The sequence below is a fragment of the Pseudorca crassidens genome, chromosome 2, assembly GCF_039906515.1.
Source record: "Pseudorca crassidens isolate mPseCra1 chromosome 2, mPseCra1.hap1, whole genome shotgun sequence".
NCBI classification, from domain to species: domain Eukaryota; kingdom Metazoa; phylum Chordata; class Mammalia; order Artiodactyla; family Delphinidae; genus Pseudorca; species Pseudorca crassidens.
This window is the reverse complement of record NC_090297.1, coordinates 8,498,484-8,519,372: the sequence shown is the minus strand read 5'-3', so window position 1 is coordinate 8,519,372 and position 20,889 is coordinate 8,498,484. Positions and strand designations below refer to the sequence as shown.

The following is a 20,889-nucleotide window of genomic DNA, read 5'->3' as shown; positions in this document are numbered from 1 at the left end:
GTAGATTTTTTTTTTTTTGGCTGTGATGGGTCTTTGTTGCTGTACGCAGGCTTTCTGTAGTTGAAGTGAGTGGGGGCCACTCTTTGTTGCGATGCGCGGGCTTCTCATTGCAGTGGCTTCTCTTGTTGTGGAGCACGGGCTCTAGAGCGCAGGCTCAGTAGTTGTGGTTCACGGACTCAGTAGTTGTGGCTCACGGGCTCTAGAGCGCAGGCCCAGTAGTTGTGGCTCGTGGACTCAGTAGTTGTGGCTCGCGGGCTCTAGAGCGCAGGCTCAGTAGTTGTGGCACACGGGCTTAGCTGCTCCGCGGCATGTGGGATCTTCCCGGACCAGGGCCTGAACCCGTGTCCCCTGCACTGGCAGAGTATTCTTAACCACTGCGCCACCAGGGAAGCCCAATGAGTGGATTATTTAATGTCCTCCTACCACTGCAAACTTACCAGGTCCCAAATCAAACTGTCCCTCATGCTCTGTACACCAGGCAATGCTATTCCATAGCGTCACTGCAGCTCAGAGCGTCAGAGGTGTGAATGGTTAGCGCCAGAGGCTGCTTCTGGCAAGCAGGCGCTGAGCACTGGCTCTCTGACAGGCCCCGAGCCAGGTGTGAGGGACGAACGATGACCAAGAGTCACCCTCCGTGGTGGTCCTGTGCTCTCAGTGTGTCCCCTTCCCCACTGTCCTCTGGCCTGGTTAAGACCTTCACCCTCACCCCCTGAACCTCTGCCCTCTTAAATAATCTGTTTTATATCTGCTGCCAAAGGAATGTTTGAAGCCCAGCTTTTAACTCAGCTTTAAAAACTCCATTTCCTACAGAATGAGATGGGACGCCCTTGGTCTCACATGCCAGCTGCTCCGTGGTCTGAGCCTGCCGCTTTGCTGGGCTCCCCCTCACTGCTCTCCTGCGTGTGCTCTAAGCTTCAGTCACATCTGTCTGCTTGTGTCCTGTGAACTGTGCCGTGCTTGCCCAGCCTGCATCTCTGTCCCTGTTCCTCCTCTGCCAGGACGCCCTCCCTGCCACCCTCTTGCGCCGTCCTTGCCCATCTAAGGCTGCTCAAGACCCGCCGCAGTCTCTCCTCTGTGACGCCTTGCCCGCCCGTCCCTGGCATTCCCGTTGTCTGTCTCTTGTTGCCCCGGTCACGTTCTGCCTATTTTTAGGTTTTTGAGTAACCTACCCTACTAGATTAGCAGGTCCCTGAGAAAAGGCCCATAGCTTGTTCCTCCTCATGTGCCCCCCACCCCGCCCATGGCACTCACCACAGCCCCCGATACAGCAGATGCACCGCAAAATGAATGAATCGCATTGGATTTAGTAAAATGCCCCATTCCCCAGTGTTCCACGAAGTGAGGATTTGCTGTGCTGGCCACTAAGAAGAAAGGGTGGCCTGCACTCTTCCTCAGCTGTGGCCTCACACCCTCAAGGCCCTTGATGCCTGAACTTCCTGCCCCTGCTGATGTCACAGCCCCGATGTCTGTCCTCTCGTCCCCGCCCACAGGCCTGGCACGCGTGGGCTGTGATGAACTTCGAGGCTGTGCTCCACTACAAACATCAGAACCAAGCCCGCGATGAGAAGAAGAAACTGCGTCACGCCAGTGGGGCCAACATCACCAACGTGGCCACTGCCGCCACCACGGCGGCCACGGCCACTGCCACCAGCACCGAGGGTAGTAACAGCGAGAGCGAGGCTGAAAGCACTGAGAACAGCCCTACCCCATCTCCTCTGCAGAAGAAGGTCACTGAGGTACCCTTCCTTCCTCCCCCATCAAGGACGGACCCAGGCACCAGGCGCTCTGAGGGATGGAGGCTGATAGGAGCCTGAGGCCCTACTCGGAAGCTCTGGTTGAAGCCAGAAAACATGTTTGCCATCGGCATTGTTTGAGACAGTACTTTTGTTTATATATTTGGGTTTGGGGAACTGACGTAGCCCCTGTGCTGAAGAATGAGGTCCTTGTCATGCTTCCCATGTGACTGAGCTCATTCTCCTAATGCTCTGCACCGGTGTGAAGGCAGCCTACACATCTTCGGGCCCACTCTGAGCACAGAGCCCGGCAGAGTCCATCCCCTGTCTTTTTCTCTCCCCTTCCACCTCCCCTGAGGCTGTCGGTTCAGGGCCTGGGGCAGCTGACCAGCCCAGAGATCAGCATGTTCAGGGCCTTAGCCCCACCTCCTCTGCCACCCTGTTCCGGAAGCCACTGTTAGCCCAGGATAGTAACAGTTACGGCACCGTTGCCATTACTGAATGCTTGCTCTGTGCCAGGTGCTGATATAAAGGCTTTCTGTGTATTAACTGCTTTAATCCTCATAACCACTCTTTGAAGGGGATACTATTTAGTATGCTCTTATGCCCATTTTACAGATGAGAAAGCTGAGGCAAGAGTGTCACTAACATACGTGTGTTCCAACAGGATTTGTCCAAAACTCTCTTGATGTACACCGTCCCTGCTGTCCAGGGCTTCTTCCGATCCATCTCTTTGTCACGAGGCAACAACCTCCAGGACACGCTCAGGTATCAGGGAAAGGAAGGGAAGCCCTGGTGGGCCATGTGGATGGCAGGTCACAGAAGTCACACATAAAGTCCTCTTTCCCTACCCACCCCGATGAGCACGTCCCAGAGTCGCAGCTGACCAGCCCCACCTGTGCGGGTGAAATCTGCAAAGAGGAGGGAGCAGTGGCCCAAGGACTGCCTGTGTGTGGCTTGTTATGTAGGAAGAAGAAACCCAGCTGTTTCTCCCAATATCGCTGAAATTCCTTCAGCTTTTGGAGGCAACTCTGAGAGGCCTAAACAAATGGCAACAGGCCAGCCAGTCCAGAGGCTCTAGGTGACCAGCCCTCCTGCGTTTGGGGGTCTCCACTGGCTAAGTGCCAGGTTTCCAAGTTGCTGCTGTGCTACAGGCAACTCTTTCTGCACGTGCAAAGCTTATCCATGGGCTCGTCTGTTAGTGTTATGAGCTGATGCCATGGTGACCCCTCTGTGTTACCTGGAATTAAATAATCATTCACTTGGAATAATCTTCCTGTGTTTGGCCGAGCACCGCTGGCCATCCCCACCCACCCACTCCCAAGCAGTCCCAAGACCGAACACATTGGAGAGCCACTGATTTGGAATTCTGCCATTTCTCTTCCCAAGAGTCTTGAAGATGAAAAAACAGACAAAAGCTGGTAAATTAAATTTTCTATGACTCATTTTTCTTTTCCAGAGTCCTCACCTTATGGTTTGATTATGGTCACTGGCCAGATGTAAATGAAGCCTTAGTGGAAGGGGTGAAAGCGATCCAGATTGACACTTGGTTACAGGTGAGGGTACTTGGTTACAGGTGAGGACACTTGGTTATAGGTGAGGCTCCTTGGTTGTAGGTGAGGACAATTGGTCATGGGTAAGGGTACTTGGTTACAGGTGAGGTACTTGGTTACAGGTGAGGACACTTGATTACAGGGGAGGACACTTGGTTACAGGTGGGGATGGGTCAGATTTTGCTCCTCGTCTGTCTCCTCTTACAGTCATACGCTGTTGAGAGTAGCAAGGAAGTATGTGCTGTACAGTGGTGAGGAAGTAGGGATCGACCCCAAGGTCAAGACTCCATATTTTCTTCAGTTCCTTTTAGAGAACTGAAGCGAATGAACCATTTCCAAGCCCAACAGCATCTACCAAACAAGTCATAAGAGCTGTTCGTGGCTCAGAAGAATAACTGGAGTTGTTTCCACATCTCATGCTGCACACTGTGTCTTTCTGAATATCAGGTTATACCTCAGCTCATTGCGAGAATTGATACGCCGAGGCCCTTGGTGGGACGTCTCATTCACCAGCTTCTCACAGACATTGGTCGGTACCACCCCCAGGTACGTGGAGACCCGGGGCAGTTTCTCATCTAACTGCTGACCTTCTGATTTGGTGGTCAGCCTTTCCTAAAGCTGCTCTAGAGATGCGAGTGCAACTGGGAGCTAAGTGTCCTGTCCTGCCCCCGGGAGGGCCTGCCTAGCTGGCAGGCTCTGGGACCCAGGGCCCTTCCAGGAAAGAAAGAACCCCCGCCAAGATCGTATAGCCCCTGCCTGGTAGACTCAGATGAGTGTCGGTATCATCTTCTTGTCATCCTCCTTTCACACGAGTTTGGAAATGTTCCTTCTGTATTTGCTTCAGGCCCTCATCTACCCGCTGACGGTGGCTTCTAAGTCTACCACCACGGCCCGTCACAATGCGGCCAACAAGATTCTGAAGAACATGTGCGAGCACAGTAACACCTTGGTACAACAGGCCATGATGGTGAGTCAGGCCGGGGCAGATTTCACGGCCTCTGGTCACCGAGCAGAGGTCTTGAGTGAGATTGTCTTTCTTCCTCATGACAGGGCTGCGTACTCCCTCTGGCTGCCAGATAGAGTACCTTCTGTTTCTCCGAGACAGGCCTTCCTGAGCTTAGCTTATCCTTGGTGCTTCCCTCCTTCCCCTTTCTGACCCAGGTGAGTGAGGAGCTGATCCGAGTGGCCATTCTCTGGCACGAGATGTGGCACGAAGGCCTGGAAGAGGCATCTCGCTTGTACTTTGGGGAGAGGAACGTGAAAGGCATGTTCGAGGTGCTGGAGCCCCTGCATGCTATGATGGAGCGGGGACCCCAGACTCTGAAGGAAACATCCTTTAACCAGGTATGGAATGAAAAAGCGTCAACTGACGGGACTCCAGAGCCTTTTGCAGACGCCTTTCCCTCTAACCTCTTTACTGACTTGAAGAAAATGTATTCTGATGGAGGGAGGTCATAGGATATAAAACATCAGAAATTTATTTGTCAGTAAGTTACAAGAACTCTCCCAAAACTTTAATGGGAAAACTATGGGATTCCTCACGAGGCCATCTCGTCTGTCTTCCGAACTTACTTTACCTGAGAAGCCATTCTGAGGTTGGGACTTTGGGGCTGGAATACTGCCGAGCTTCCCTGCTGAGCGATCCAGGCCAGTGCCTTCTGGCCAGGGTGCGCTCCCGAGGAGTTCTGCTGTCTGCTTGGGGACTCAGCCTTGTGGCTTAGTCAACACAAATGACAACTTGCAAATTTCCCCTGCATTCCCTCTCAGGCGTATGGTCGAGATTTAATGGAGGCCCAAGAGTGGTGCAGGAAGTACATGAAATCAGGGAATGTCAAGGACCTCACCCAAGCCTGGGACCTCTATTACCACGTGTTCAGACGAATCTCAAAGCAGCTGCCTCAGGTAGGATCTTGAGGCTCCAGCAGGGTTAACGGTCATTATAGTCCTTTCTGTTTTATTGTCCGTGAACATTCTAACACTAACCCCCCAGCACCTGGTTTCACTTCTACCTGCAGACAAGGGACAAGTCATCGCTATTAGCAACCCATTGAAAAATACTTAAATGGCATTTAAATTCCTCCCTGAGGCAGAAAACTAAACCCTGTGGTAATTATTCACAGCTCACATCCTTAGAGCTGCAATACGTGTCCCCAAAACTTCTGATGTGCCGGGACCTGGAATTGGCTGTGCCGGGAACATATGACCCCAACCAGCCGATCATTCGCATTCAGTCCATTGCACCATCTCTACAAGTCATCACATCGAAGCAGAGGCCCCGGAAGTTGACGCTTATGGGTAAGGACCGTCGTGCGGACCCGAGACTCGGGTAAGGACCCAAGTCTCCCTCCCACCCTGGCAGACCCCTCCCCTCTCCTGAAACGACTGCTCGCTGTCCACACGACTAATCTTTCTCCCGTTTATTGAGAGCCGAGTAGGGAAAAGTGGGTTTCTCCTTTACTGCCTCCTCCCTGGGACCCCTCGTTGATTCATACAGCTGTGCTTACTTAAGTGAAGCATAACACTCCCCCCCACCCCCAGAACAGGTGGAAGGGAGCTGTGAAGGCCTGCGATGTGGAGGATGGGTGGGTGGGCAGCTGTCAGGGAGCTGATGAGGCAAGAAGGAGGCCCCGGATACAAGCACGGCAGGTGACAGGCCACGTCGAAGGAAGGGCACCGGGCTTGAGTGTCCCTGTTTACTCTCACATTCTCTCTTTGTGGGAATTGCTGTGTAAAGTGAACAGACAGAAGTAGAACTCAGTTCAGACAGTGAGGTTCGTTACCTAGGGGGTGTGGTTTCGGGAGGCCTGAGTGCTCTGCTGACACTCTCAGCTTTCTTGCCTTTAACAGTGATTGTGTTTTTTAAACAGTGATTATTCACCGGCAGCAGCAAATGGTGGTCCACGGGTTATTGTCTCTCCGTGGGCTGGCCTTTTCTAATACTAAAACACGTGTTGGTCAGCTTTCAGAAGCGTCTAATTAAAGAGACTTTACCAAAGGACTGTTTTCGGAGGTGTGGCTGAGTTAAGAGAGCCGGTAGTGTGAAGTTAGTCCTCACCCCTAACCTCCAGCATGAAGAGGGCACAGAGCCCGCCAAGGGCTGTAACCTGGAAAGAGAGGCCGTCCCCTAGAAGCCGTGGCTCAGACAGTGGGAGGGAGCTATTTCCAGAACCGTAGCCTGGCCAGTTGTCAGGGGCAAGTACCCTGACCTCTCCCTCTTCCCACCCTCTGACCTCCTGCCACTGCCCCCATTGGCCAAGCACACAGGGGAGCCCAGGGGATGTGGTCTCTAGGGGTCAGGCTTCTCGGGTCAGAGCAGGACAGAGAAGGACAGAAAGTGGGTTGGGGAGGGGACATGTAGAGTGACCATCTTTGTGCAGACTTGTTCCTGGCCCTCGAAGACAGTTTTTTAAAAATTTTACTTACGTTGATTTGAACATCTCATTGGCGGACCATTAACAGGAGGGCCATTCTTTTCATCCGTTCTAGGGAGTATTTCTTCTCTTTGTAGGGACAGTATGACTGGGTAAGTTATGTGTCCACAGACTTGTGAATGCAGTGGTGGTCCACCAGCCAGTGGGATTGAGACCCTCTGATCCTCGCTGACTGCTCCCCCCATTCTTTACAGGCAGCAACGGGCACGAGTTTGTCTTCCTCCTGAAGGGCCATGAAGATCTGCGGCAGGACGAGCGAGTGATGCAGCTCTTCGGCCTGGTCAACACCCTTCTGGCCAATGACCCAACATCTCTTCGGAAAAACCTCAGGTATTCAGGATGCCGAGAAATCTTCTAGTTATTTCTTAACATCTCTCCAGGTAGTCATGTACCTTTGCCAAATAAATAATTACATACCTGACAGGAAGTCATCAATAGCCAAGGTGTCAAAGAGAAAAATTCTCCAGGTTTTTAGACTGTTCTCATGGGAAATGCCTTTGATAACCTCCAGAGGATTCAGAAAGGAACACTTTGTGGCCTTTAGACTGGAGATTACACAAATTCAATGTGTTCTACCCTTACAGGATGACAGCCCTGCCAAGCCCTTCCTGTCCTCAGTCTTCTCTTACTCCTCTTTCTGTTAAGAACATAGATATGGGGCTTCCCTGGTGGCGCAGTGGTTGAGAGTCCACCTGCCAATGCAGGGGACACGGGTTCGTGCCCCGGTCCAGGAGGATCCCACATGCCGCGGAGCGGCTGGGCCCGGGAGCCATGGCTGCTGAGCCTGCGCGTCCGGAGCCTGTGCTTCGCAACGGGAGAGGCCACAACAGTGAGGGGCCCGCGTACCGCAAAAAAAAAAAAAAAAAAAAAAAAAGAACAAAGATATTAAGTGGGGAGGTTATTTTAGGCTTAGAAATAATCACGGGATTGTTCCCCCAAAGGAGTGAGTTTGTTAGACAGCTTGGGAAGGCTGATGGTGCCTTCACACCGTCAGCCCCCTGACTCTGTGTGATGCGTTATCCTTCACAAACGTCCCTCATCACACACCCCACAATAGCCCTGTGCCGGCGGGTTCATTCAAACCAGTTTGCATGTGCCATGAGTGGATCAAAGTTCTACTCTGGGGCTTCCCCGGTGGCACAGTGGTTGAGAGTCCACCTGCCGATGCAGGGGACACGGGTTTGTGTCCCGGTCTGGGAAGATCCCACATGCCGCGGAGTGGCTGGGCCCGTGAGCCATGGCCACTGAGCCTGCGTGTCTGGAGTCTGTGCTCCGCAACCGGAGATGCCACAACAGTGAGAGGCCCGCGTACCACAAAAAAAAAAAAAAAAGGTTCTCTCTGTTTTCTGCTCAGTGACCCTGCTTCCTCATGGGTTTTAGCATCCAGAGATATGCTGTCATTCCCTTATCAACCAATTCGGGCCTCATCGGCTGGGTCCCCCACTGTGACACACTGCACGCCCTCATCCGGGACTACAGGGAGAAAAAGAAGATCCTTCTCAACATCGAGCATCGCATCATGCTGCGGGTATGTGATGAGTCTGCCAGGCCCAACCCTTTAGTGTCTCGGAGGCAAAACTCACCAGTCAGGGAATCTGCACAAAGCTGCTTTTCTCGTTCTCCTATACGTGTCCACCACTGAAAAATCTGTTTGAGGGAATTAGCTGTTGACAAAGGATTAATGATGTGAGTCCTAAAGCAGATAACCTTCTCTAAGAAACAGAAGGACCCTAAAGCCCAGAAATTAGGTTTCCATCACCCTCCGTGAGACTAGACAGCATTATGTATCAGGCAACATGTATCTACTGAATACTAATAATGTATACAGAGCACTGACTGGCCATATGGGGAAATAATGCTTAGTAGGTGTGTGAGTGAGGAGAACGAGAATTGTTTGTTGCCCAAAACCGTGAACCTTTCAGTGTTCTCGTTCATACCGGTAGGCTGGCACTGAGGCAAGGCCCGTTTTACCCTTAGCCCTGGCACTTCCTGTGGTCATTGGGTTAGAGTGGCCACCACTGCTTTTCTTTGTTTCCCTTCTCCTTTTGGCGGTGGTGGGGAAATTAGAACCCAGCCCTGCCTGGCCACAGAGGCTTGTTTCTTCCTGGGTTGCCTATCTCAGGCCGCCCCTCACAGCCCTTGTGTCCTGGTGCAGATGGCTCCAGACTACGACCACCTGACTCTGATGCAGAAGGTCGAGGTGTTTGAGCACGCCGTCAACAACACAGCTGGGGACGACCTGGCCAGGCTGCTGTGGCTGAAGAGCCCCAGCTCCGAGGTACGGCACCCCACCCCACCCCACCCCACCCCACTCGTGCCACTGCCCTTTGGTGCACCCCCTCGGGTCAGGAATGGTTTTCTTGTTTGTTCCTGTGCACCTGGTGGACGAGTCTCTGTAATGATTAGCTGTGGATGATGGGCAGTCTTTTAGAGCAGAAACTGAATGGGCGAGCCATGCAGTCTAGCAGTAGTTAGTAGTTTCAAGTTTCAACCATTGCTTTACGATAGTATTTTATTTAAGGCTGTTAAATCTTTTTCATATGTATTATAAATTTCCTATTTATTTGGTTTTTCAATTTTGTTAACAGTATGTTTCTCAGTTTGAAATTTTTGTTTTGGTTTTGATGTACATTTTTAAGTGTTAGAAGTTAATAGATTTTTAATCCTTTTCTTTAAAGTCTACCTTTGGCTTTATATTTAGAAAGTCTCCACCTCAAGATTACTTATCTTTTCTTGTACTAATTATAAGATTTGTGATGTGATATGATACTGCTGTATGATAAATATAAAAGATGTTAAGAGAGTAAATTACATAAGTTCTTATCACAAGGGGAAAAAAAAGATTTGTGTTTACATTTAATCCTTAACCCAAGTTGGAATTTAAAGTTAGGGCATAAATTTTATTTTTTTAAGACGATGAAGTAATATTTTAGTATTACCAAATCATCCATCCTTTCACCACTATTTAAAAGAGTCAATTTTTATTATATACTAAATTCTTATATGCCTTTGGATTTCTTTCTAGAATTTCTATTTCATTGATCTTTCTGCCTGTTTCTCCTCAAGTATCCCACTGTTAACACAAGTCTCTTCTCATTGGCTATTTACATATAATTTTTTTCCAGATAAATTTTGGGATCATTTTCTCAAGGTCCCTCAAAAACGTGCCAATGAATTTTTATTGAAATTACATTAAGTGTATTGAATAATCTGGGAGGATAGTACATCTTTTCAATCTTAAGCGGATATCCTTAAATGGATATTTTCACTGACTCAAGTCTTTATATTTCTAAGCAAAGTTTAATTTATTTATTCATCTAAGTTCTGCACATTTCTAATTAAGTTTATTCTGAGCATAGTTTATCTTTGTAATTATGAATGTGATTTTGGTTCCCTTATACGTTCTAACTGCTTATTGATGGACTATAAGCAAACAACTGATTGGGGTATAATTATGTTGAAAGAAGTTAGTTTCCAGAGCCTTGGTTCACGTGTGCTCCTGTGTTCTAGGTGTGGTTTGATCGAAGAACCAATTACACCCGTTCTTTAGCAGTCATGTCCATGGTTGGGTATATTTTGGGCCTGGGCGATAGGTGAGTGAATTTGTTTCTTTGAGTCTTGCTTCTTGAATGGCTTCATTTTGTAGCCATTGTAGTTTTCTTGAATGGCTTCATTTTGTTTTCCAGTGAGATTTATGACCATTTGGTAAGTATTTGTATTTTGTACTTTAGGCGCTTTTTGGGGCATCAACCTTAGTCCCCTATTTATTGTCCATGCCAACAGAACAACACATCAAACTAAAGAGAAGAAAAACAATAGTTCAAGGGTACTGCTTTCTCCATAGGTTGGTTTAATGTATTAAAACCCATATTAAATCCAGTTGATTTTATTGATTCAATAAACGTTTATCAATCACCACCATGCTAAGATAAATAATTCTGTTTCCTTAATGGAAACCAACCAAAGTAGATCCTTCTGATATTCCTACATAATAAATTTCATCCTAGTGTACTGACTGAAAAAGTAGTTTAGGAATGTTCAGAAATTCAAAACAAAAACAACTAGTATTCCGACGTCTACTCTTCTTCTCCTGAGATCATGTTTCATGCAATTATTTGAGAGTGAAAAAAACTTTATCCCACAGAAATAATAAATTCCTGTTTTTAAAAAACTCAGAGGGACTTCCCTGGTGGTCCACTGGTTAAGACTCCGTGCTCCCAATGCAGGGGGCACGGTTCAATCCGTGGTCAGGGAACTAAGATCCAAAAAAAAAACTTAGTAAAACACCTGTTGAATTGGCTCAGGGGCTCAGGGAGATGAGACCCTATGATAGGTGCCGAGTAGCGAAGATAGAACCTTGTCACTCTGAGATGCCAGCACTGCCAGGAACCATTTATCCTGTGACCAAAGACCTTGGGATAGCAAATTGTCTCGGTATCATGGGGCAGCTTGTGATTCACACAGATAAATTCTCATTTGAGCCCTAGGGCAGGGGTCGGCAAACCTTTTCTGTAAAGGGCCAGATAATAAATATTTTAGGCTTCGCTGGCCATACGATCTCCGTCACAACTACTCATCTCTGCTGCTGTAGCATAAAAGCAGCCTGAAACAATGTATAAACAAATGAGTGTGGCTGTGTTCCAGTAAAAGTTTACTTACAAAAGTTGGAGGGGTGCTGCTAGATTTTGCCTGAGTGCTGTAGTTAGCCAGCCCCTGGCCTAGAGTCTCACAGACTTGGGGATTTGTTCATCTGTGCTGTTCTCTTGACCTCCCCCGGTCTCTCTTCTGTTTCTCAAAGACACCCATCCAACCTGATGCTGGACCGGCTGAGCGGGAAGATCCTGCACATTGACTTTGGGGACTGCTTTGAGGTGAACACGCGTTCCAGAACACCACGTAACCTCACCTTCCCGGATGATCACTTTCCACCCCGCTCCAACCACTTAGGCAAACTTAAGCCCAAAATGCATTATCCTCACCCCTGCCTCTCCTACCAAGGTGATAGAAAATCAGTCTCATAAATGACATCCATGCTCTTTGATACTTGCTGTAATTGGACTCAGAAAAAGGGGGATGGGGGGCACGGTTCACAACCCTCCTTTGTTTGTTTGTTTTTTTCTTTTCGGCCGCTCCGCGCGGCACGTGGGATCTTGGTTCGCCGACCAGGGAATCAAACCCACTCCCCCTGCATTGGAAGGGCAGAGTCTTAACCACTGGACCGCCAGGGAAGTCCTTTATAATTTTTTGAAGTTTCTTTCTTTTGACGTGGACCATTTTTAAAGTCTTTGCTGAATTTGTTACAGTATGCTTCTGTTGGTTTTTTTTTTTTTGATATTTTGGTTTTTTAGCCGCAAAGCATGTGGGATTTAGTTCCCTACCAGGGATCAAACCCGTACCCCCTGCACTGGAAGGCGAAGTCTTAACGAGGGAAGTCCCCACACACGCTCTTTAAGTGGAGGAATCCCTTATCCTTGACATGGCCTGCTGGTCAAAGGCCTGGGCGTGATGCACACTTGTCTTTTTCTTTTTTTCTCTCTTTCTCTCCCTCACTCTTTCCTCTCTTTCTCTCTCCCCACCCTCCCTCTCCCCCTCTCCCCATTTCTCCCCCTCTCCCTCTCCCCCACCCTCTCTCTTTTATTTTTAGTTGTCTATTCGATCCCAGTGACAAGACCCGTCACTAAACTCAAGCTGCTTCCTTTCTGTGCTCTAATTGAAGTCGGTGCTGGTGATGCAGAGGAAAGCCACTTGCCTGCCCCTGGCTTCAGCTGAGGAAAAGTCTAACCAGTGGACTTGGTTTTTCCCTTTATTATCCTTAGGTTGCTATGACCAGAGAGAAGTTCCCAGAGAAGATTCCATTTAGACTAACGAGAATGTTGACCAATGCTATGGAGGTGAGTGGATATTGATAATGAGCTGATTTGAAGCGGGACCGACACAGTTCCAACCCTCTCTGAGGACAGACTTGCTTCCTTTTTAGATCTCCACTTCCCCAAATGCCCAGGTTATTCTGTAGTCGTTTCTTGGTATTTTCCATTGTGTTAGAAATGATCCGTCTTTGAAAGTCTTACCAACCTTTACTCCAGACCTTGTTTTATATGAATCACAGTCCTGACCTGACCCTTTGCTCTGAAGACATTCCCAGCCTGGCCCATCAGTAATGGGCTAAGTCGTCTTCCTGAGTGGAGGTGACACGCCTTCTTGACTGCCTGACTTTCGGTTGTAAGGCCTTCAGGGGCCAGTGTTGGTGACCTCTGTGGTGAATGGCTCTGGCCCATCTGCAGGTCACGGGCCTGGACGGCAACTACAGAATCACATGCCACACGGTGATGGAAGTGCTTCGGGAGCACAAGGACAGCGTCATGGCTGTGCTGGAAGCCTTCGTCTATGACCCCTTGCTGAACTGGAGGCTGATGGACAGTGAGTCTTAGCAAGTGCCTGGGAACTGGAGTCCGCACTCTCCCAAAGTGGGAGTATCTGACGCATTCCATTTCACGATCCTGTCCCCCTTCAAGCACGGAGCCCAAGACACGTTACTAGGCTACCACATTACATTTTCACAAAGCAGCTCTGGTGGCTGGAAATGAATTTCAAGTATTTTTATTAACTAAGACAGAAAACTCCAGTCATCAGTTTAGATACTAATTGAAACCTTTTTCAGGGTAAATTAAGTACTCTAATGATTTTTGTTTAGGTTTCATGTTGAGTAGCAGATGGAATTTTGACAGGAGATGCAAGCAGTTGTGGTGTCTCAGCAATGTCTCAGTCTATTCTAAACACCTCCTTAGAAGGTGTTTACTAATAAGAGGCGTCTTTTCCACTGTGCTTGTCATACTTTCACCTTGTTGTCTGGTTTACATTGTCTGAATCCAGCTCTCAACCATATAAAGTGTCCCTCAGGATGGGATACCTGTGCTAACAGCTACCCGTTTTCTCCCGAGCAATACATCTTTGGTTCTTCTCTCTTAGGGGTTATAGCTTTTGGGAAAATTATATTTTTATGATTATAAGAAAATATATCAATCAAGTTTTTTTCAAGTCAAAATTTGAAGCACTTTTTAATCCTCCCTTTATTTCTTTCCCTAGCAAATACCAAAGGCAACAAGCGATCACGAACGAGGACAGATTCCTACTCTGCTGGCCAGTCAGTAGGTGGGCGCATCCCCTGAAGGGTTGCAGATTCTGTCCTTTTCTGTCCATAGTGTTTGTAGAAGAGGGTGAGCTTTGTCACTGCCTTTAGGAAGCATGACTTAAAGTAGTCAGCACCTAACGTGTGTTTTATTTAATGCCTCTCAGGAAGGAGTGGGTAGCTAAAGCTCAGAAATTGTGATCAAGCATCCAATCTTAATCTATCTGGAAAACATAATTAAAAGTGTGTCTGGGGCTTCCCTGCTGGCGCAGTGGCTGGGAGTCCGCCTGCCGATGCAGGGGACGCGGGTTCGTGCCCTGGTCTGGGAAGATCCCACATGCCGCGGAGGGGCTGGGCCCGTGAGCCATGGCCGCTGAGCCTGCGCGTCCGGAGCCTGTGCTCCGCAACGGGAGAGGCCACAACAGTGAGAGGCCCGCGTACCGGAAAAAAAAAAAAAGTATGTCTGAATATTAGCCTGTATTTAGCCTGCCCTTTAATGGTACCTGGGTTGTGATAATTACTAGCTATAATACCTTAATCCTAAAGCTTTGTTAATAGCTCAGAAATAGGAAGATGGAAGCAGCAGAAATGTTCTCACACTGCTGCCTGAGGAGCTGGGAAACCACATGAAACATTGTTTCCAAGAATGTGGTCCACAGAACAGGGTTCCAAGAAGATAATGTCCTTCCAAGAGCCAGAACAGGGTCAGCTTATTAAATGCTCTGACACGTCTCAAAGTAAAGCTGTTTAACTTTGTTTACCCTTGCCCTTTGCTCCCTACCCTGAGCCCAACCCTTTGACCTCCACATCTAACAACATCCTACACAGGATGTGTAGGATGTGTAGAATACTTTTAGGAAGTATTGTCAGGGTGTATAACAGTAAAATATTCTCTACAAATACTTATGGAACATTTGCAGCTAGTTACTTAGCTAAGCCAAATAGTGTTTAGAGGTGCAAAAAGAATGTGAGATACCAGGAATGCCCTGAAGAAGCACACAGTCCCATTATGGAATTGACCAGAGTATATATGAAATAATAAAGAGAAGAGTGCACTGCACAGGTACCACATAATTTGGTTGGTAACAGAGGGATGGTGGGCCTTAGAAAGGAGGTATCGCTCTGAACTGCAGTGGTTTAGGGAGATCGTGGGCTGGTGGAATTTAAGCTGAGCCTTACTGGATGGATGGAATCTGGATGTGTAAAAAGGAAGAGAGTGTTCTTGGCAGGAAATTGAGATCCTGGGTTGGTATCATTTATGAATAGCTTGGACTCTACACTGGATACCATAAATACCTGAATCACCCACGGTGTCTGGGGGGCCTCATACAGATGACTGGCCTCACCCAAATTACGTGATACTTACTGGTTTAACTCTCAGGGTCCACCTCCTTAATACATTATTGCAGAGGGGAATCAGGACAGCCTGTTCTGGTGGCACCAGGTGCTGGTGGACCTGGTTGTTTTTATGTGGCTTAAAAGTTAAGTTCCAGGGACTTCCCTGGTGGCACAGTGGTGAAGAATCTGCCTGCCAATGCAGGGGACACGGATTCAAGCCCTGGTCTGGGAAGATCCCACATGCCGCGGAGCAACTAAGCCCGTGCACCACAACTACTGAGCCTGTGCTCTAGAGCCCGTGAGCCACAACTGCTGAGCCCGTGTGCCCCAACTACCGAAGCCTGCGCGCCTAGAGCCCATGCTTCTCAACAAGAGAAGCCACTGCAGTGAGAAGCCCTCACACCGCAACAAAGAGTAGCCCCCGCTCGCCGCAACTAGAGAAAGCCCGCGTGCAGCAACGAAGACCCAACACAGCCATAAATAAATAAATAAATAAATTTTTTTTTTAAATGAAGTTCCAGGGACTCATTAATAAAAGTATTATTACTAGCTTCAGTTTGAAGGCCTGTGATGTCCAAGGACAATGTGTAAATAACTTCATAGTTCTGATTCTAGACTGCTCTCCTGAAGGCCACAGTCATTGGAGGGTGACCCTAAAGCTTGTGGACTTTTTCTCCCCAGAATTGATGTATAAATTCCTCCAAGGAATAACATTTCAGTCATGTGTGTGACCCCTTGAAAGCTAGTTTTCTTTATGTTATTACCAGTTTTTGTCCAACCAGATTTTGTTACCGGATCTTTGACTCGTGATCCTATTCTGTGTGTCAGAACAGTTTATTAATGCTGTATGTTTGCAGATTCATGCTTTGCAGATGTAAAAAGAATTTTTTTGGCTGCGCCATGCAGCTTGTGGGATCTCAGGTCCCTGACCAGGGATTGAACCCGGGCCACAGCAGTGAAGGCACCGAATCCTAAACACTAGACCACCCAGGAACTCACTAAAAACTTTTAAATACATAAAGAGTAACATAACACTTCCTCTCTCCTTTCCCCTCTGAGATAGGTAGGGCAGGTGTTAAAGGGAATATAGTACATGAAGAATTAGAGCTAACACCTTGAAACAGTGGATTCTTGGTGTTTGAATTTTCTGCTAACTGATTTTTTTCCTCCTAGAAATTTTGGATGGTGTGGAACTTGGGGAACCAGCCCATAAGAAAACAGGGACCACAGTGCCAGAATCTATTCATTCTTTCAGTAAGTCCAGCCTCTGAGGAATCACACCAGTGACTAGCTCATTAAGGACATAGCAGCTGTGTGCACCATGATGAGGGTCAGTAAGAGGAGGCAACAAAACTGCCTTTGAGCAGAAAAGATCCTGTGAATTTCTCATTATATTCTGAGGACAAAGCTAGACAAAGAAGAAGAATTACTCAACATTTACAAAGTGAATATTTGAGAAAACAGGGGCATCCATTGAACCTGTTGTGATGATCCAATCTTACTGTTATTTCTACTTTTGTGTATTCCAGTTGGAGACGGTTTGGTGAAACCAGAGGCCCTAAATAAGAAAGCTATTCAGATTATTAACAGAGTTCGAGATAAGCTCACTGGTGAGTGTGTGTATGTGTTTACTTGAGAGGGACATAAAATCTCCTTTAGTGGGTGGTTGGCCCAGTTTCCAATGGTGTTGGTGCCTAAACTTTGACCCTGTGCTGCTAACTGGAGTGTCTCTGAGGCCATCAGTTAAGGACCCTCTCTGATTCTCTAATGACCAATAAACTTTCTTTAAGTAATGTTGTTAACCTTGTTTTAACAGTGAAGTTTAACAGTAAAGTTCTGTTGGGTCCAGAGTCAGCCAAATTCAGGCAAAACTTTTTTTATTATCATGGCTTGATATCAGAGCAAATCTGACCACTTGATTCGTTGCCCATCTGTGCTCAGGTAGCTGTTATGGAGTGGAGAACATGGAAGGGGAGAAACACATACTTTTGAACAGGAGACATGTCACATTAACCAGATGGTGTGACTTGGGGGTGGGAGGCGGGGAGGCAAAAGACCCCTCAGAAGGCGGTGAGGATGAACTGAGACGTGGGAGGCCCAGCACTGAGCATAGGGCCTGGCACGTAAGCTTTGTCGTCAAGGCACATTGGTTTATTGAGCACCCACAAGTGCTAGATGCTGAAGAAACGGTGTTGGTAAAAACAGGCAGCTTCCCCGCCTTCGTGGGGCTTAGAATCTAAAGAGGAATACTGTTACGAGTGGAAGAGAGAGACTGGGGCTATGACGCCAGTAACAGGGGATTTAAGTTCAGGAGTTCAGGAAAAGCTTTCCTCAGCAAACTACCCATGAGCTTAAAATCTGAAAGAGGAGTTGATTAGGACAGATTGTTCCAGGTAAAGGAGGGAGCATAGCAAGAAAAAAGGTCCGAAAGCCTGCCAGTCTTAACTGCCCCGGAGAAAGGTGGGAGGAGCACAATGCAAAATGTTTTGACTCTGGGTAGGCCAGGGCCAGATCATACAGGACCTTATATTTTTATCCTATGTCTTATGGGCAGTGGGAAACCACTGAAAGGTTTTAAGGGGTTGGGGGGCCTGGGCAGGTTTGCACTGTGACATCCTGCCTGCTCTGGCTATGGGTGGAGCAGGGGCTCAGGGGAGGAAGCAGTTGCCACAGTCGTGCAGGCTGGACAGTTGATTAGACAAGGGTGGCAGCGGAGGTGGATTCAAGAGCCATTTAGAAGGTTAAAGCCAGAGGATTGATGGTGGGGCATGAGGGGTGGGGCGGGATCAAGTGTGGCTCCAAGTCTCTGGTGACCTTCTGAGAGCTGTGATGAGCCTGACAGCCAGACTAAAGCAATTGAAGAGAATGTGAAGTGAGAGAGAGAAGCGAGGGAATGGAGACAAGTTTGAAAACTCTTGAGAAGTTTGGCTGTGCAGCGAGGAGAGAGGATGAAGCTGGAGAAGGAGCAGTTGGAGAGGCTGTTTTTTCCTTCAGTAGGAGAGGAACGCGTTTACAAAAAAAGTGAGAATGTGAGGGGGAGAGTTTGCAGATATGAGTGAGAGGCAGGAGAGTCGATGTAAGGCTCCTAAGGAAGCAGCAGCGGTGGAGCAAAGTGCAGGTGATCTCGGCCTTAAATGGGAGGAGGGACGGCTCTGTGGGGTAACAGGAAGGAAGGAGAGGAAGCCAGCGCCTTGAACACGCCCGACACACTGTGCATTTGGCGAGTCCATTAAATCGCAGAGGGGGACATGAGGGCGCTGGTGAGGGCGAGGAGCCAGAGGAGAGGCTGGGACGTTCAGGGAGAGCAGAGGACTTGGAGTGGCCCTTGCGGAGATGGGAAGGTGCGCTGCCAGAGAAGCAGCACAGGCCGGCCAGGCAGCGCTCAGTGCCTGAGTGAGGTGGGAGAGTATGAATGTGTGATGAAAGCAGGCGGCCCTGCGGGAGGAAAGACTCGAAGGGGAGGCTAGAAGGATCGAAAAGAACCGGGTTCCTCGGCCACTTGCCGAACTCAGGGATGATTATGGACTAGAAGGAGTCTTCATAAGCCCATCAGCCAGATCTTCGCCACTCCTGAACTCAGCCGACCGTAGGACTTTACCCTCCAGAACCGAGTATGTATTAAGAGGAGACTGGTGTTATCCAGGTCACGTGGAGGAGAATTTAAAATCCAACTATTGTCTAGCCTTTATATTCATGTATGAGGAGGAACTGATTTGGGCTGCGGGGACAGGTAAGCCAAACGGGGCAACGAGGAGTAACCGGGTGCAGACTGGATGCTTCTGTTTCTCATGTCCTAGGTCGGGACTTCTCTCACGATGAAACGTTGGATGTCCCAACACAAGTTGAGCTGCTCATCAAACAAGCAACTTCCCATGAAAACCTCTGCCAGTGCTACATCGGCTGGTGAGTGGCCTGTCAAAGCACCTCTGTTCAGATGAGCAATCAGGACCCCACCCTGTGCCCCAAACCCAGAGTCACAGAAAAAGATTTGGGCGGGGGCGGGGGGGCAGTATCCATAAAGGGAAATCGTGTTTCAAATCTCTTTTAAAAAAAGTTTGTATTCTCTGTGCTCATTGTTCCAAAAAGGAGAAAATGGAGAAATGCGGATGTGCATTTGGAAGGCAAACGCCAAAGTAAATTAAAATTACATTTTATATTGGTTTAGAAGAATAGGTGAGGCCCCCTTATTTGGGGTGGGGGGGTTCTTTTGGGATTTTTGCTGTCGATTCAGAGATACGGGAAGGGTAGGAGAAGAAACCAAAGCAGAGACAGAGAGAAGGAGATGAAAAGGCAAATTTATCATCCAGGATTGTAACCTCAAGGACCACTCTGGGGTCTGCTTTGATTAATCGCCCGAGGCACGCTTGAAGGTAGAAACTTGAGAGAGAGGGTGGCGGGGAGGCGCCCTTCTGGGACCACAGCAGGCGTCAGCCCTGGACTGGAAATTATGAGCGTGTCCTGCACAATTAGGTGTGAAAGATCTCAGGGGACGTCCCAGGGGTTGTCAGACCTTGCTCTTTCCATTTTCAATGTATCCACGTAAAGCTTTGAAGAAGCCCAAATTATTAAAATACTCCTTTTCTCTCTGTCTTCTTAGGTGTCCTTTCTGGTAACTAGAGGCCCAGACATGCCCACAGCATTTCTCTTGAGGCTTTTGTACTTTGGTATATGCTTCCACTAAACTGAAGCCATGGTGAGAAAGTTCAGCTCTGTTAAATATTTTGAAATGTAAATGAAAAGAACTACTGTATATTAAAAGTTGGTTTGAACCAACTTTCTAGCTGCTGTTGAAGAATATATTGTCAGAAACACAAGGCTTGATTTGGTTCCCAGGACAGTAAACGCAGTAATACTACAGAAATCAAGCCATTGATTTTGGGGAACAAAAGATTTCATAACTTTAGAAATACGGGTTTTGACTTAACTCACAGAAGAACTCGTAAGCGTTTGCTGACAGAAGAATGGCCTAGTCGATGCTCTCGACATGGACACAGCAAACTCAGCACAGTCATGAAGCCTCAGGTCCTGGAGGACACGGATTAGGGTTCTGAACTGTAAGGAAGCAGGAGAAGTTGACTTGGTCACCTTCGCCCATCTCATTACCTCACTGGTCCATGGACGGCAGCAACAACCCTTGCACGATGGGCCAAAATGGATGGAAAAGGTCTGTCTTCTGCCTCACCCGTGATGCTGCACCGTACACACTTCAAGACTGGAGCCACTCGGAGGGGAGTTTCTTCAGATCGCCGGGCGGCCTCGGCTGAGCAGATACACGGAGCGGATCACAGAGCAGTAGGAGGCCCACACTGGCCTCCCCAGCATGGTTCTGGGATGTTTTCAGTGACGTCTGAACGCTCTGTGTTTAGAGCAAGGCCTTGGAATACAGGAATGCTGTCATGGAGGTGCTGACACAGAGGGGGATGGTCTAGTACATGTTGGGAATTAGGAGCAAAAGAAATATTAAACTAAATGCACAAAATATAAAGTGTAGCCATGTCTAGACACCATGTTGTATCTGAATAATTTTTGTGCCAATAAATGACATCAGAATTTTAAAAACATGCATATGAGTGGCTTTTTATTCCTACTTATTAGTTCATAAAGGAAGCAGTTACTTCTTCAACATTCGTTAACACTGAGTACTGGGACTGTGCAGGACAAGGGTCTACGTGACGTGGTCTCCATCCTTGGCTTGTTCACGGCCAGAC

The 20,889-nt window shown here is 48.1% G+C and overlaps 1 protein-coding gene across 3 annotated transcripts in view; it reads left to right on the top strand.

Moving 5' to 3' along the window:
• The window catches only part of MTOR (mechanistic target of rapamycin kinase), a 117,120-nt gene extending 96,378 nt beyond the window's left edge, over window positions 1-20,742 (top strand). For all 3 annotated transcript variants that reach the window (XM_067720395.1, XM_067720386.1, XM_067720384.1), the window contains exons 39-58: window positions 1,491-1,736; window positions 2,401-2,501; window positions 3,193-3,289; window positions 3,734-3,832; window positions 4,131-4,253; window positions 4,448-4,630; window positions 5,054-5,188; window positions 5,407-5,581; window positions 6,912-7,047; window positions 8,098-8,245; window positions 8,873-8,995; window positions 10,228-10,310; window positions 11,516-11,588; window positions 12,534-12,608; window positions 12,999-13,134; window positions 13,801-13,866; window positions 16,355-16,435; window positions 16,711-16,791; window positions 18,979-19,084; window positions 19,779-20,742. In XM_067720395.1, the coding sequence (XP_067576496.1) occupies window positions 1,491-1,736; window positions 2,401-2,501; window positions 3,193-3,289; window positions 3,734-3,832; window positions 4,131-4,253; window positions 4,448-4,630; window positions 5,054-5,188; window positions 5,407-5,581; window positions 6,912-7,047; window positions 8,098-8,245; window positions 8,873-8,995; window positions 10,228-10,310; window positions 11,516-11,588; window positions 12,534-12,608; window positions 12,999-13,134; window positions 13,801-13,866; window positions 16,355-16,435; window positions 16,711-16,791; window positions 18,979-19,084; window positions 19,779-19,794 (2,283 nt within the window). In that variant the 3' untranslated portion in view covers window positions 19,795-20,742. The remainder of the gene's footprint in view (window positions 1-1,490; window positions 1,737-2,400; window positions 2,502-3,192; window positions 3,290-3,733; window positions 3,833-4,130; window positions 4,254-4,447; window positions 4,631-5,053; window positions 5,189-5,406; window positions 5,582-6,911; window positions 7,048-8,097; window positions 8,246-8,872; window positions 8,996-10,227; window positions 10,311-11,515; window positions 11,589-12,533; window positions 12,609-12,998; window positions 13,135-13,800; window positions 13,867-16,354; window positions 16,436-16,710; window positions 16,792-18,978; window positions 19,085-19,778) is intronic.
• Window positions 20,743-20,889: the final 147 nt, after the last annotated feature.